At 42.8% G+C, this 17,735-nt stretch overlaps 1 protein-coding gene across 2 annotated transcripts in view; it reads left to right on the forward strand.

Annotated features, from left to right (window-relative positions):
- The window catches only part of shroom4 (shroom family member 4), a 72,029-nt gene that overhangs the window by 20,690 nt on the left and 33,604 nt on the right, over window positions 1-17,735 (forward strand). For both annotated transcript variants that reach the window (XM_008294268.1, XM_008294269.1), the window contains exon 2: window positions 7,847-7,998. In XM_008294268.1, coding sequence (XP_008292490.1) covers window positions 7,847-7,998 — 152 coding nt within the window. The remainder of the gene's footprint in view (window positions 1-7,846; window positions 7,999-17,735) is intronic.

The raw sequence follows: 17,735 nt of genomic DNA on the forward strand, positions 1-17,735 counted from the left end.
CACGTGAGATGAGATTCAGCTCCTCACCCGTGTGTGTTTTTGCATGTGGATGTCACGTGCAGCTCAATTATCAGTGAAATCCTCCTTTAAGCTCGTTTCATTCAAACATATGACACGCTGATTTCGATCTCCGAGTGTAAATTCTTCTCTGAGCCCCGCATAAATCCTCCTGTATTCTCTGGACGACTTCACGTAAACAAACGAAAAACTGTTTCCTTCTCTTCGATTCCTGCCAACGTTTGTGTGTTTGAGAGCGCCGCGCAAATGTGTGTAAATACAGATTTCAATTGCTTTCTATCTCCGCAGTGAAAGAAATGACACGACTTTTCCCAAACTGTAGCCTTTGCCAGCGTTTTTTAGAATCTTCTAGTGTGTGTTATTGCGTCCCTTTCTCCAAGCTGCATCGCTCAGAGAACTACTTATTTTCTCTGTCTCGACCTTCCAGTAATGTGAGGTTTTAAATGCACATGTTTGGGCACCGCCTTGCGATGGCAGACCCACAATTTCCATCACTTCTGAGGACACTGCATTGACTTACATTCTTTTAACAACAACCGCCGCTTGCATAACCCCCAAGCCAAATTTGCACCCTGCAAAGTAATGATTTACACGATGAGGAGTTGCTTTGTGTCTCCGAAAGGAAGCGAAAATCCCCGCAAAGTGACAGCGTAAACAGATTTACGTCCCCACAACATGAGTAATACAAGCACGCACAAACACACACGCACATGTGAACTGGGAAGCATTTCGGGTCTCTCCTGCTGTTTAATACTGAAGTGCAGATGTTTTCCTATGTTAATCATCTCCGTCAGAGCTGCACACACACACACACACACACACACACACGCATGCACACACACACAGACGCACACTCTGCTGCAGGATCTTTTTGTACCCCTCCGTTAATGATCTTCAGACTGGAGCCGATCGCTTCAGTGTTTGATAAAGAGCCTGTTGTTCGATGCCGTTAGCAGTGTGTGTGTGTGTGTGTGTGTGTGTGTGTCAGGTGATAGCAAAGTGATGACAACCTGTGACCAGCGTGGGGATTCCCGTTTCTTACCAGGGTACAATGATGGGCATCCTGCCACTGTACACACACACACACACACACACACACACACACACAGCCGACACCATGAAGTCACCCCTCAACCTAAATATAAAAGGGTGTGTCTGACCTGTGTGTGCTTCAGCAAACAGAGAGGCCTTTCTTCTCCGACTCCCCCAGAGCCTGGGGTGACCTCACCCTGTCTGGACATCCCACAGCAGCATGGCACTCACACACTGCACAGCAGACATGTAGGTCACGCTGCAGTGAAAGTGAGCTTTGAAGCTCGCACAGAAACAGCTGAGAAGTTGCTTATTAAATACATACGGAGAAGAAAAGCCCCCTTTGTCATCAGCTAAACATCACATGGAGCCGGCGCGGGACAAAGACTAAGATACACTGGCACCACAGTCGTGCATCTCTTCTCTGGCAGTTTGGCCTTTATGCACATTATTTATAACCGTCTGGCACGTGACTGATGGCACATTTGGCTGAAAAAGGTTTAAACCCTGAGCCGTTTCGTGCACATTGCTCTCCAGCTTTGTGATGCATTGACTCAAAACTTCTTTCATTGCTCGTTAAATGCTGTTTGCAAGGTGTGCTTACGATGTAGTTAAACAGGTAGAGTATTGCGCCAAAAGTGTAGACATTGAAACAGCCTGTTTGATGCTAATGCAGTTTGCACTCTATTGGCTACTGCTGTGCAATAAATCTACCACAGGTACAAGATGCTGCTACAACTGCCCCGACCAGTACTTCTCTAGTACCTGTACTGCTGTTATTTACACCAAAAGTTTGCGCACAAATTCAGTCTCCATACGTACTAACGTGCATAAAAGCATATTTCACACGGCGGTTCATGTGCACTGGGCATGTGTGTGAAAACGTGACTCAGGGGGTTGGTTGCTCAGCTGTACAGAATACTACAGAACGAGGTAAACAACGCCTGTAGCCTGATTCGTTATCTATGTTGGGTGAACAGCTGGTTGTCAAGCCACATGTTTTTTTTTTGGAAACCGGTCATGTGATAGGGACACGATGAATCAGGAAACTAACACAGTGACATGAACACTCAATCTGAAAGGGAACACAGGTGTCTCCAAAAGTTTCTTCCTGCCCAGCAGACTAAAACACTGCGTTAAAGTTTTCAAGCTAGTTCGTTTCCAAAAGCTGTGTAGATTTCTCCTCCCCCTGTAACTACACTGACTTACACAACAGCCACTACCCCTACAGGTGCACATGATCTGCTGTAGCTGCCGATACCACCAATACTGCAGCTAGTGAGGCTATCGACACTATTCATACCAATTAAAGTTCTTCTCCTGTACACTGAAATGTTACGGCTGTCTGTCCATTATCAGGGGCAGCACTTAGGCTCTCGTAGCTCAGCTCTGACTCACAGGAACTATTTCATTTTAAATCCTCACCCCTACCAGCATGACGAAAGCTCCACATGTTGCTTCAGATACCAGCGAGAAAAGCTGCTTCTGTAATTTTCATTGTTGGATAATTAGAAATGATTTTTGTTCCAACTTGAATAGACAGATTCTTTCTTTGAAATGCTAATTTACTGAAGCCCAAAACAAGACATCTGAGGCCAGCAGATTGACAGTCTCCCCCATTTTCTGACTTTTCATACACTAAATAACTTAATTGACAATGAAAATAATCTGTAATTGCTGCCACAGATGAAAGACATCGCAAGTGCATATGAAAATCGTAATGTGATGAGAAAGCGATTCAAACGAAGGAAACGCTGTGCCAAGATTGTACCTCTGCGTATGTCAGCCCTTTAAATCCTCACTGCGTTGGCCCGTTTTGCTACCACTAACATCACACGTTGGTCATTCTTTTTGGAAAGTCGGTTCTCTGTCTCATGTCTGGAAAGGTATGATGTCAAGCGGCAACCACTAACGGCTTCCAACCCCTCCTGTGTCAAGAAATGAGCTTTGGTTAATGACTTCATCAGCCACACACAGAAACATACATCTGCCTGCTCCGTCCATAATAAACTCTCTTATTACCGCTCTCTAATTACGGCCCGCATACCTGCTTGCTGGGGTTTGGTATATAAAACCCACAGGTGTGTGTGTGTGTGTGTGTGTGTGTGACAAATTACAGCCTGTTGCCCCGAGGTCGTCTCCTCCCTCACTTCTTTCTTCTCTGCTGCTTCTTATTGCTCATCCGTGCCGTTCTCCATCTTCATTCTCTCTCTTTTCCCTTCATCTCCTGTGTTTTATTTCCTCCTTTCTTTCCTCCCGCCTCTCTTTAGCCTCTTTCCTGCGTCCTGTCATCCCTTCATACAGTCTCTTTTTCTAACCCTCCTGTCATTCATTCTCTCCTCATTGTCCTCTCAGGACGTTCCCCTTATCTCCATCTTCTCCTTCCTCCCTCTCTTCCTCGTCTCCTTCCCTCGCTCCTCTCCTCATATATCCGTGGGAAAATGACAGATTACTTTTCAAGCCTTGCGATGCGCTGATAGTTTTAGCAGAGCCAAGCGCTGAGCAGGGCTCGTGTTTGTGTGTGTGTTTTATTCTTCTAGCAGCAATGTTTATTTCAGCGCAGTCCTGCATTTATTACATTGCTGGATAATTAGAGGTCATATTATTGCTGTGTTTGTGTTTCCTAACCATGCACGTTGTTTTTTTGGGAACTTTATATATATATATGTGTGTGTGTGTTTGTGTGTGTGTGTGTGTGTGTGTGTGTGTGTGAGGGAGAACAGTGATCCTCATTGTAAGCAGTGTTAAACATCTCACCACTGAAGCCGTTTCTGCCTCTGGTTTGTTTTCATAATGAAAAACTCATTAGAAACAACTGAACATAAACTCTGTGTCAAATGCATTCAGCTCAGCCCGGCGGCCATATTGTGTGTGTGTGTGTGTGTGTGTGTGTGTATTTTCTCAGATTTTAGAAAACGTATGTGCGAATCGCTGTAATGCTTGAATGCACTTCAGTGTGATGTACATTTTTCTTCATCGCGCCCTGTGAGGAGGATTTGTTTTATTTCTGTCGGGGTCAGAGGTGAACTTTAGCTGAACCTGCTCATGCTTCAGCGCCTTGCTCAAGGGCACACCATCAGGGCACTAGCAACCAAAACAGACATGATTAGTAAGATCTGCACCGTGCATGATCTTGTATTTTATGATCAGCTGATGCTTTGACTTTACAACTAGTTTCCCTGTTGATTAAACTGAACTTTTAATCTACGCGAGTAGACCAGACTAAAACCAATGCTAGTTTATGGTGGCACGCCCTGTATACAGCCTTGTTTTCATTTCTTAGATCATAATTCTGCTAAATCGTGCAGGTTTTTAAAGATCTGTTCCACTTTCTATGTTGCTGGCTCACAAAATCATGAGCATTAGCATGTGAAGAGACTGTCTGCTGAGGCTGCAGCCCCGGCTAGCGGTGGACAGTTAACAACAACGTACATTAATCAAATATTAATAATTAGTTTAACCAAGTCTGGTGCTGAGGGTGGCAACGTTCAATCACGTAGTAGACTCATTTCACACATCTATGGTCACTTTTTGTTCCTTCCTGTCGCTTCACCTCGTCTACTTTTGCTTCTTTTCACAGCTTGTTACTTGCTGCTCATGTTAGTGTTTGAGCTGTTGTCGGGCCTTTTGTTTTGTTCCTGGAATGGAAAAAAAAATGAAATCATAGCAGACAAAGAACTCCTTTGTATGATGCTGGTTTTCATATTCGTGGTTATCCAATACAGTCATAAGGCAGCTGTCCACTGCAGCTACTCGTGGCAGGCATGAGGTGGCACTAATGAACGGCCCCTTCTTTTTGTTGTTTTTTGGTTTTTGCGGTTCTTCCGCTGATCTCTGCTGTCATTTCTGGTTCAAGCCCACCTCTCAGCCAATCAGCCTTTGACCCACGAGCAGCATCACGCTCTGTTGGCTCGTCTAGCGTGTCTTTATAGCTTATGCGTCGGTGGAATTCCCACAATCCTTCACTCTGCATAGGTGGAGAGCTGCACAATGCACACAGAGAGACCATTAATCCAACTTAACAAAAGTTATGGTTTCTTAAAAGCACTTTGTCTTTGCCTCACGTCACTTTGTTCCTCGTGTTTCTCATCACTTTGTCAGTTCTCTTCTCTTAATGTGGTTTTTTTAAAGATGTAACCAAACTTTTGTTCCTCCTTTTAGACTTTTTTTTGTGGGAATGCAGATTAAAACAGATCAAACAAGGAGGAAAAAGAGAATTAGACTGGTTTTAATCTCGTCTCAACATACTTAGAAACCCGACTGCAGCGTCAAACCATCCCGCAGGTCTTGAACTGGATACCAGTTCACCTAAAATGGTTTAGCTTCTACAAACACAGACGTGACCAGCCTCAAAACCCAAAGTTGTGATAAAGCTGCCCACTTCAAATGTGGTTGACCGCTTGATGGTTTTCCATGTTTGGAGTGGCTTTACTGCAGGATCAGATTTTAAAATAATAACCTTTGAAGTCAGAATTCGTGACAGCATTAGGCCCAAGAGAACATGGTAGAGAGCATGAGTTAATATATGAAAGATCTCGATTTATGTTTGAGTTGGCTCCCAGGCAGCGCTCCCCACTGCGTGTCTGTAAAATCCTAAAACCGTAAAATCAGACCTGTGTTTCCATGACATGCATTCCTTTGATTTGTGCAGCAGCAGAACAAGAGAATGAATGAATGAATGAATGGTGGAGGGAGGGAGGGACAAGTCTGCTCTCCATTTCCACACTGCATTCACACAGGAATTCGGCGTTTTATATTTGCCCTGGAAGCATCTTTAAACAGCCGGTTTCCTGGGTTAATAGTGGAATTCACCTGAGTTCGATATCTCAAAGGGCTGGTGAATAAAGCCAAATTCGAACCTGCTCGGTGACCCCTGAAAAGGAAGGAGAGAAAACCGGATTTCACTTGCTCTTGGTCGAGTGTAAAATGTGGAAAACACTTGCGTAAAAATAACAGTAAACATTTAATCTGGCGTACTCCCACTGGTATTAATCATCCATGAACCCATGAATGCCCTTTATTCGCTTGCCAAACTCTAATCCAAACTGAGTCTATGTTGTCCAAAGTACTCTCTTAAGGATGTCACTCTTTTTATTGGATACTAAACAAACAACACTTTATCATCGCCTTCACAGATACGAACAGAGGTTTACATTCTTAACTTGTTGAGTAACACACTATCAGTTTGGCAAACCTAAGCATGAGAAACATGTTTAAGGTTGTGGTCGCTTTTCACTTCTACTGTGTGAACAAACAAAATGATGTTAAATTAATTTTGTAATTCTCTTCTCAGTAGTCTGCAGACATGACAAACTTAAAGTTACAGCCATGCTAATAGCTCTGTGGGACTGTACTTGGGCACAGTGGTGCTGTGAGCTAAATGCTAGCATCAGCGTGCTAACATACTGACAGCATCGATGCTAGGATGTGTTGCTTACTGTGTGTAATGTTTACAGTGTGTTAGCATGCTAGCATTTGATAAGTGGCACGAGACACACACAGTTCAACTGAGGCTGATGGAAGGGCCATTATTTTTACAGATATTTGGTCAAAACAAAAGTTCATGCAGACCCTAATACAAAAAATACGGTGATCCAAATGCTAAATGGTGTTTAAGTACAATTTATAGCAGATGCATTCAACATATTCAACATAATACCCTTTTATCAGTCAAATGGACTGAAAACAATGTATGTGTGTTACAAAAAGGGGAGTTATTATTTTGACTTTTCTACAATATGTCCGGCTGATGGATTCATTCATGCACCAGTTCACGTGGCTAGTGAGTCAGAAAGCTAATTTCAGACGTTCCCTTAACTAGACCCAAATCCTTTAAATGCAACTTCTGTTTCTTGATAGTTTTTTTGATTTCTCAGAACCAAATAAACATTTTAATCTGTACTCAGAATGATTAATTAAATTATATAATGTACTAACAGCAGTAACATTTGTTCACTTACAGACCATGAAAGGTTTTATTTTTTCTGTTCCAGAAGCTCAGTGTCTGTTTGTTTTGTCACAAACAAACTGATGCATTTTATGTTTGCAGTTTGGATCCATTAAAGCTGCTTAGGAATCATCGTTCTTCCAGCACAAGAGCATCCTGTTCTGCTGCTCCAGTACACAACAAAGTCACATGCTTGAAAACATCTTTTTCACTTTAAAAGCGGATCACATCCCCCTCTGATTTCTCATCGTTGCTGGCCTGCTTCTCCTCCTGTTGGTGGTCCAGTGTGAGAGCTGGTCAGTTAGCCCGTCCGTCTGTGTGTTCCTGTCTTTCTTTATTCCTTTCATCCTTTCTTCCCCCTCATGTGTGATTTATGACTGAATTCAAACCTCACACCACAATGCACCGCACACTCGTCAATTTTTCACTTCTCTGCAGCCCAAAAAACACACCGAAGCATCCCAGCAATGCGTTAACAGCACAAGGCTTCACCACTGTGTGACCCGCGGTCACCGCTGTGCCAAACACACACACACACACACACACACACACACACACACACACACACACAGTCTATTACAGAGGAATGTGATGAGTTTCTGTGGGATGTTTGGTTCGGCCTGTTTTGGAGATGCTCTTTAGGGCACAGTTGCCATGGGGACAGAGACAGTTTAACAAAAATGTCTCCAAAAGTGGGTTTTATAGGAGTCTGCTTGGCAGCGTCCATGTATCTTTGAGTGACTTTTTTATTCTTACGATGAGTTTTTTCTCTTTCTTAATGTGAATGTCCTTCTGTTTGCCTTCCAACTTTTCTCTTTCATCTCAACCAATTCACGTCTTTGTCTCCAGATCGAGGATGGAGGGAAGGCTGCCCACTGCAAGAAGCTGAAAGTTGGCGATGAACTCATTAACATAAACGGATCCGCCCTCTACGGCAGCAGGCAGGAAGCCCTCATCCTCATCAAGGGATCGTACAGGATACTGAAGCTCACAGTCAGGAGGTAAACACGCCGCCACGATGGATTCATTCGCAGACACACCATCGTTCTCGTTGACACGCACGCGAAATACCTGCACGCAGTTTCGTGACTTCAAAGCGAGAATTCGAGCATTTGTCTTCCAGAAACGGATGTGTTGTTGTTTTGTTCTTCTGCTTACCGACACCGGCGTTGTCTTGACGTTGACCCGCAGCGGTGGGAAGGGAAGGAAGGTGAGGGAGGAGACGGCCAGGAGGCCACTGTCCTTTTCCCGGTGTGCTCGGAATCTGCTAGCCAGACGTGCAAACACACATAAAAGCGGTGTTGTCAGATGCAGAATGTTTCACAGGAAGCCAACTCTGACCTTTGGGGTGTCGGAGGGGAAGCAGATAAACTCTGATGAGCGTGAAGGAGGGAGTGTCTGCGAGGGCCAAGCACACGATAGAATGTATGAGAACTTAGCAAGCAGCTAAAAAGAGCCACTGGCAAGATGACAACATTTGCAGTCTTGAATATTAGAGCTGCAATGACTAACTGCTTTGTTGTCAAATATTTTACAATTAATTTAATTGGTCTGAATAATAATAATAAAAAAAAAGTCATATTGCTGTGATTCCAGCTTCCTAAAGTTGAATATTTTCTGGTTTCTTTATTCCTATGTGACAGTAAATCAGTAGGTTGTGGACATAGCGTGTGGATGGAGGCTTTTCATCTTTTACTGATGCATTATACACAAAAAACAAATCGATTAATGGAGAAAAGTAATGGAGAGATGAATTGAGATAATCATTAGGTTGTCTTGTTAAGTGCTTCAAGGCGAACTTTGTTGTCGTTGTGTGCGTCAGCAGTGCAGTCCGACAGTAAGTGAAATATAAAAAATGGAAAAAGATGAACAAAATGGTCGACTTGTCATTGTTTTAACCTTTTTGGAAACACGGTGACATTCATTTGGAGTCGTGTTTCTGTTCACCTAATGAATGTAAGTTCAACTTTTGCTCTGTTTTTGGTCTTTTGAAACCCTTGAGATCAACACCTGACTCTTTACCTGATAGTGCTCGTCTATCTTTACCTGCAGATTGCTGTGTTTCTGCCTGTGTGCATGGTGAGGGTTTCTAATTACTCTTTTGTGGAAAAAAAGCTGCTACTGATAGCTTTAAAGCTGTGTGTCCACCAGAGTATATTGTTTTTACCTGCTGATAAAGCCAGACACTCCTTTGAAGATGCCCAGCCAGGAGTGCTTAAGGCCACATTGGATGATTGGATAAAAAGCGACAACGTTTAACCCAGATTTAACATTTTTTAACTCTCTGTGACCAGAAGCAAACCTCACATGTGCAGCGTTCAGCGCAGCTTCCTCAGAGTGAAGTGAAACTGTAAGCTAAGGCAATGAGCTGAAAGATGATAAAACTTTTGTCACTACGAGTGTCACACTTATTTGATTTGTTGTTAATCTACAGCTAGTGATCTAATGTTTATTTTGCATGCCGTACTTGGTGCAGGAGGACAAATAGTGTCTGACCACCCCACACCTCGTCAGTGGAACTAATGGCAGGAACATTTCCACTCGGTGAACTAGACTCCAGTTGGCATCTTAACATGGACTGTAGGGTGAAAGCTGCAGATCTGAGATCAACATGTAGAGTTTCATTGTTCTGAGCAGGACTCTGTTTTTTCATCTGTGTTTGGAAACCTAACTGTGTTGAATCATGTTGGCTATTAAAAAAAATATTTACTGAATTTCTTGCCAATCATCCACAACTTTTTGACGTAAAAGTGAAACTGAGCATGCTGTCAAACATGAAATATATTTCTATGAACAAGAGTGTGCTTTTACACAGCACTGCATGCATATTGTATATATAAAACAAATTACACATGAGGGCAGGACTGAAGAGTTTACATGGTTTTGGATCAAGTTTCCTTCGCTATAAGTTTTGTTCACAGTTTAAATTGACGTGCACAAGTCTTCCAAGTGCTTCAGCGTCAATTAACTGCAGACCCTTGAGCTGTTGCCACTTAGTGGATGAAGGCTGAAGTGCAACACATTTTCCAGAAGCATGTTGAGAGAGAAGAAACAGTCACTTTTTCCGTGCGTTTTGTTGTTTTTATCAACTTTCCTGTCTCCCTGACGTTGATACTTTCCGTAATTCCCAACTTGAATGAGTCCTAAACCCAGTGTGGAAGACTTTATGGGTGTTACAACTACCACTTTGTCTTCCCGGACAGCTTCAGACAGCTGTTTGGCAGCGACGCGTCTTGTTCTGGGCTTGAAACCAGATCAGCCGTCCAGCACTCGGAGCGTTTGCGGGTTCTCTGCTCCCGTTTCTGCAGCGGGCGGGCTCCCGTCTAAAGCTGTTAGGCGTGCACAAAGCAGCATTTACGCACACTTGTATACTGTAAATTGTCATTCACGCAGACCGACCAGTGGACAGACAGAAACGTCTGAGGAATGCTACTGGTTATGAGAATCTCACCCAGTTAATTCCACCGTGTGTGTGTGTCAGTGTCTGGTATGTCCTGCTCGTCTGACTTCAAGGGGATTTCCCAATGCTGGTGTGTGTGTGTGTGTGTGTGTGTGTGTGTGTGAGCAGACATGAGTGCATCAGTCTGCACACATGCCACACATGTTTGGGTAACAAATGGCTCTTTCAATGCAAGTTAGTTTTGCCAAGTCAACAAAGTCAGATTTTCCAAACGGCTAATAAATGAACCAAATAACTCTCATCATGGGTGAACTTGCAGATTAGTTTCTTGATTGTTTTTTTTTTCTGTAAAATGACAGAATATGTTTAAAAGATGCTCAAGATAGCTTAATGAAGTAGCTTGTTTTAGTCTGAGGAACCATTTAAGACCCAAACCTGTCTAATTTATCATCACCACATTAATTTTTTAGCATTTTTCTTTAAAAAAATGACTGAACTAATTATTAAAAATATGCAGATTATTCGGTAAAGCAGTCTGTTTTCCATAAAATTAGCATTAAACACGCTTAGTTTGACTCTTCGGTGACTTCTTCTGAAGGGTTTGAGCTCATGTGCTTCCAAGTCAGCAACAAAAACATGGAAAAAAATCAAATTTGGCCTCAAAACACCTGCGAGAACAAGACTGTGTGAAGCTGACAGTCAGTGTTACGGTATAACCACCTCTAATCTGTGCAGACTTCTGTGGATGAATCAGTGTTTCTATACGGTTTGTGTGCTTCTTACTCATAAGGAGCTATTATTTGTGTTTTGGCAGCTTCGGCCACCCGCGTGTAAATTAAACCGGCTTTGATTGACGAGTCACTGACTCTAATAACGGATCTGGACCTCGACGTTGGGCGGGACCCTGCTGCTCTTCGACCCCGACTCTCTGCCAATCACGTCACAGCGTTCGCCAGGCTGGTGTTAGTCATTACTGTAGGAACAAGGAACCCTCTGGACGGTGCTGCAGGAGTCTGCTGCCAGACAGCACACACACACACTGAGCTCGCCCAGGGATGATGAAATGCACACATTCGCACACTTGGCTCTTCTTGTATAGTTTTAACAGTGGAAAAGAGCCCTTAGTCAAAAGCCAGAAGTCATTACCACCTCCTTTAATAACACGAGGGGCCTGTTGGTGCAGAGATGGCATGTGAATGGATGGACGTCCGTGCTTCTTATTAGGTCTGTTTTTAGGAACGTGTAAAGGTAATGTGTGTGTGTGTGTGTGTGTGTGTGTGTGTGTGTTGGAAGTTTAAATCAGTTATTTTTGGCTTTGACCGGAGCACACAAGGAGCAACCTAAAAGTACCTCTTTTATTATTTTTATCTGACTTTTGTTTGGTTTTATTGTACACGCAGCAAGACACAGTTAAGAAACTGAATCTTGTTTCATACAAAAGCTCTGGGATTCTGTCATTTAAAGCCAGCTCACTTTTCTGTTAACGTTTCTTTATTCCGACATCCCAGCCTCGGTGATGGAAAGAGCCACGGCACGATATTAGCAGGAGATGGGACAGTACAGTCATCCGTCACTGGCTGCAGACGTGACTAACCCCCCTCTAACTGCGCTAATGTCAGGATGTTGTAAAGCAGCAAGGTGGAAAGTTTGACAGATGACACCTCGTAAAAACCAGAGCAGCGGTTTGGCACGATTTCGATCCAGAAAATGAGAATAAGGTGGTACGTAGGCCGCGTGAGGATACACAGGCATAGGCTGCGTCACATTCAGGACGCATGAAATCTATTTTAAATGTTGTTTTTTTAACTTTTGATAACATTTTTTCAGACGATTTTTAATCTTTTTGCGAAATTGTGTTCAATTTTTTCACTTGAAGACTACATGAGAAGTCCTTGTGGAGATTTTGATGCCACCTGAAGACACAAAATGCAGCTCCTCATCCTTTTAGGTTCATTATATCGTCTATTAAATACCCGTATAACTGCATCACATGTGCACCTCCACAGTCTGCTTCCACACGTGTGTACATGTGTGTTATTAAAGGTGAGGAATGATCCTGCATGCCCCCTTCTGTTATTCTAAGCTCAATTAAAACCCAAAAGACCTGAACTGAGATGGAGAAGGGGCTTTTTTTTTTTTTTTAATTCTCAATAGGTTTGTCTTGGAAACATCAGGAAATCACTCACTGGGGTTCCCCTGTGCAGTGTTTTACTGTAGCAGCACTTCTGAATAAATGGCCTTTTCAGCTGATGGAGCGGGCAGGGAAAATGTACATAGTGGATTTAATTATATGATGTAAACGCAGAGGAAGGAAATGTGGAGTTGGCGAGGAGAGATGATGATTTAAAAATGGTGCTTTTGTGCGACTTTTCTGCTAAACTCTGCTCGGCAGGCTTCGACACGGAGGCTTGTGTTTGATTTATAAAAGGGCGCATTGTGTCCGACAGGTTTACGTTACATTAATAATAATAAGGAGGTTATTCTCATCTTTGCTGGCTCCTCGAAGGATGCTCGAGATTTAACTGTTTGTTCTGTTTGTCAGCAGCAGTTTGCCTCCATCCTTGACACCATTGTTCATTCTTTAAATGAAACACACTTAATTCAGACTTGCTGCATTGTCCTGTGCTGCTGAAAGACGAGCAGGCCAAAGGAAGGCCTGCAGGCTAAATCTGGCGTACCGCAGGAATTTACTGGCCAGCCCAGCAGTTCAGTGGAGGGTAAGACAGCAGTGTGTTTGGGTCCACTTTAGCTTTTACGTCGGGGTGATGCTTTATAGGCATTTTAACGAGCCAACCGAGGGTGAAAAAGGACCCACACGGCTGTTAACTAGTGCCGTATTTTTCTGCTAATTAAGACGTCCACTGTCTTAAAGAATGCTGTGAATGCTGACAGGAGAAAACAGCAGCAAAAACAACATCATTTTAAGAGAGCTACAGCTTAATTTGTCAAGTCGACTGACAGCGAACGGCAGCGAGAGGTACCAGCCTGTTTGTTTTGGCCGTTAATGGACTTCACTACCTGGAAACACTCAGCAAAAATGAACAGATTCAGATTATGTTTTAAAATAGCCACAGGAACTCTTGGTTAACAGACATATTGGCCTCAATGAAGTATAAATTAGCACAAAAACAAAAGCATTTGTAGCAAAGTGATTAGTTTTAACCTGCTTGTTTTATACTGAAATGCAAACAAGAGTCTGAAAACAGAATTATATCTACTCGTGATCTAACACGGACAAGTTAGCTGCTCTGTTTAGATGATCTGCCATGTTGGCTGTTGAGCTGCGATACAAAAACAGGTGTTTGCAGAGTTTAAACTTAACTTTTTGTCATCTGTTTGAACCAAATGCAGTCACACTGACCACATATTTGACATGATGTCACTTTGTAGGTTCAGTAAACAATAAAAAAGTAGATCCAGCAGTCTGTGTTGGTTTGGAGAGTTCAGGGTTAGAAAAATGATAAATAATGATGGACAAAAAATAATGTATTAATCCTGGGAGGCTGTTGATGTCGCCCATTTCTCCTTATGAAAGAAACACACACAGTTGCTCAACTATCCATCCATCCATCCATCCATTATCTATACACCGCTTAATCCTCACCAGGGTCATGGGGGGCTGGAGTCTATCCCAGCTGACTCAGGGTGAAGGCAGGTTCACCTGGACAGGTAACCAGTCTATCACAGGGCTACACTTAGAGACAGACAACCAAGCACACTCACATTCACACCTACGGACAATTTACAATCACCAATTAACCTCAGCATGTTTCTGGACTGTGGGAGGAAGCCGGAGAACCCGGAGAGAACCCACGCTGCACGGGGAGAACATGGAGACTCCACGCAGAAAGATCCCGGGTGTCCTCACCGGGACGCGAACCGGCGACCTTCTAGCTGCGAGGCAGCGGGCATTCTGACAGGTCAAAGCAGAAAAAGCAAAGATGTGATTCATGAAACTAAAGGTGGCTGTATTCCATTCAGGTGGGTTGGTGTCGTCCGTTTGGGCTCATTTCGGAGCCAATCGTTAATGTTCCTTTAGTTCTTTCTTTATCATGACAGGTTAAAGCGTCTGCTCTAAATTTATTGTCTTGTAAAGTGAACACATGAGCTAGCATCAGAAAACTGTCCCTTATTGGACCTCATGTCTTTATGTTTTCTTGTCGTAGGAGACATTTTAAGCTCCATCTTAACTCATGCCTTGCCCGTCTTTTGACTGTGGGATGAAGGAAACCCCACGGTCACAGGGAGAACACCTCCAATGTGGAGAACTCATTCACACATTTTTTTTCCACAACAAAGACACAAAAGAACATTTTTAGCTTTTGTAACCTCTGATAAGCAACGTTTTCCCTTTCATGTTCGCTGACCGTCGTGACCTTCCAGCCCTCCTCCCTCACTTTCAGTTCTGTCATCGCTGTGTATTTTTGTCTCTTTACATATTTTGAGGTGTTTTTGAGCCAGTGATGATTTTTCCAGTGTATTTCTGGAAGGGAAAGAATGCCGGGGATGTTTTGTTGGTTCGACCTGGAAATGTTACTCCTATAGTACTTCCTGTTTTCACAGACCTTTTGTTAGATCTAACTGCACTGTGTAGATGTGTGTGTGTGTGTGTGTGTGTGTGTTCCCTCAGTGGGCAGCCATTGAAGAGGCAGCAGGACATTCTTCAACTTGAGCATCACGTCCTGTTCTTCCCAAAGTTTCCTGTCCAGCTTGGATCTCATGCGTCGGCGAAAAATTTCTGCGTATTTGAGCTTTAATGGGAAGCGAACAAAGACTAAACAGTTTATTTACGGCTGCTGATGGAATAGGAAGCTGCTGTTTGGATGCAGGTGTGCATTTTGTGTGCATGTTTGTGTTGCGTGTGCAGGCTATAATAACAGTAACGTGAACCCTAAATTAAAGACAGGGACATTGTCTGGTTTGTCTTTTGAAGGTTTGACTCAGAATGGGACTTTGGGGGGTGACTGGGCACAACAGTACAGTCTTTTTATAGAAATATGTGCTTTTTCCTATTATTTATGACCAGTTTAAAGCCCTCCCACAACTTATTCAATCCAGTTTGATTTCTCTACATTCATATCAGTCTGTATCAGTTTGTCATTCAGGACCTGAGCTCGCCTCTGTTTTATCTACAAACAGGAAATCTCACTTTTCTCTCAACTTCAGCAGCAACTCCAAACACAGAGTGAAGAAAGTTTAGAGGACAACAAAGCAGAAAAGGTCCTGCAGACTCAGCCAGGCTGGAGTTACGTGGCAGCGGGATCTGCTCACGGTGGCAGGACGAGTGTGCACGAGGAAATTAAAATGATAATTACAAGAGAGGCTGACATCATGTTTGAGGTTTTGACAGGACTTCATGACAAACTTCTTTGATCATAGCTCACTCTTTCATCTGTGCTGCACATTAGCTAAACATTTGTTTTTGCTGAAGGCCGGGCTGGCAGGAGGAGGAAGACCAGATGAAAGAATAGAAACAGGGAAAGTGGGTGAGAGAGGAAAAAGTCGGGCTTTGTGTCATTCTCTGTAGGTGTTTAGGTGACATGAGAACGTTGGCATGTTTGGACGTGATGCCTGACTCAGATATGATCAGACTCATCTTTATTACCTCTCGTTAAGACCCTATGGGGAACGTATGCAGAACCAAACGAAACAACAGCTCGTGGCATGAAGGAGTCACTGCTGTTGTTCGTGTAGTCCTGCTGGAAAATAGTCGGTTTCTGTTCTGTGTTTATTTGAATCCTCAGCTGAGACAGGAGGGATGCCATGCATTTATGAAACAACATGTCATTGACAGCTTCAGTTCCTGGTTTAGATAAATAACCCCAGAAGTCAGGCTTTTAGACCAGTGATGACTCGGCTCGATATAAAACCTTAATACTTGTTAGGATTGACGTAAACGGGTCGCTAACTCTAATCTTGTTTACTTAGGCTTAGTCAGGTAGTTACCCATTTAAATTAAAAATTAACGCCTTTGAGCTGCTTTATTGAAGTGAAGCACTTGTGCAGCTGCTTGTGCTGAGAGATTAGATATTAGAGAACTTTGGTTTCTTTGTTTTAGTGAAGAAAATAAAGAGAAGTTGCAGAAAATGTCTTTATCTCTAAAGTTAAGGAGACATATTATGGGACTGAATCCAAAACTCAGTCATAGTGTTGAGTGCTGCAGCAAATTTAGAAGATATGAACTGTTGTATGAAATAAATCCTTTCATAACAATCTTTTAACTTCCTAAAACTGGCTTTTTACATTTCAAACTAACCAGGCTGGAAACAAAACAGCACGATGCAAGTTTCTGCTTAATTAAACAATCAAGACACATGCACGATGCACCCGAGTTTTAACCCCAAAAGAGTTTATATATATATATATATAACTAAGGCTTTGTTTTGTGCACTGTGGAGTAATTTAAGGAAATGCTCAAAGTCTGACAAATGAAACGAGTAAGCTAGGCTCCTAAAATATGTTGTTAGTTTATCATTTAACCGAGCAAACCTTCTGCACACTGGGTCCACCTCCTGTCTTCACATTTTGAGATCAATTAGTGCTCATCAGCTTAATCCAGCTGAGACCAGGCTGCCATCTGCTGGTTCTATCATGATTAGTCGCCATTATTGTCATTATTGATTGCTCTATTGATTATTTAATCCATTGCTGAGTCAATAAAAAGTGAAAAATACCAAACAAAACCCAGGTTAAGGCCTTTTTCAGGGCCTTATTTTGTCTAATGAGTAGTCCAATAACCAACAATGTTGAGTTTCTAATCAATAAAGCAAGTGCTCGCGTTGGGAATGATGGTAGAAGTCATTTTGTCTCAGAAATTAATGCAAAGAGTAGATTAATGATAAAAATGTTGTGTTGCCTAATATCTGTTTCAGGCTTTGTCTTTATTTCTCTTCCTGATTTTTGCCCATTTTTGTTCTTTTGAAAAATTCTGTAGCAACAAACTGCTGCTTTTGAGAACAACATTTAGGCTAATATTTATTTTTTATCAGCTCTAGTATTGGTGATGCCTTGTCCTCATTACAAACCCAGTCCATCGCATTCAATTCCAATGAAGCCTACGTTTTTTATAGGTTAGATGCTGTCCGTGGTTCTCCTGCTCTTCTTTAATGTGTCCCTGGTTCAGTCCAGAGGCCGACTGCTTCAGCAGCGCAGCTCAATTTCACAGTTTGTTTGTTCGTGTTCATTTGAAACGTTTGTTTTCATCTTTTCCTGGATCACAGTTTGGCCTCCGACGGCGCAGGTCTGCTCTGTCTACCCGCCGAGTCGCTCTTTTGGTTTTGTTTTCTTGTTTTTCTTTTGAGTAGATGCTCGTTTCAGACTGTCAGAGAGAGATTACCG

Source organism: Stegastes partitus, unplaced genomic scaffold (genome assembly GCF_000690725.1).
Source record: "Stegastes partitus isolate 25-593 unplaced genomic scaffold, Stegastes_partitus-1.0.2 Scaffold952, whole genome shotgun sequence".
NCBI lineage: Eukaryota > Metazoa > Chordata > Actinopteri > Pomacentridae > Stegastes > Stegastes partitus.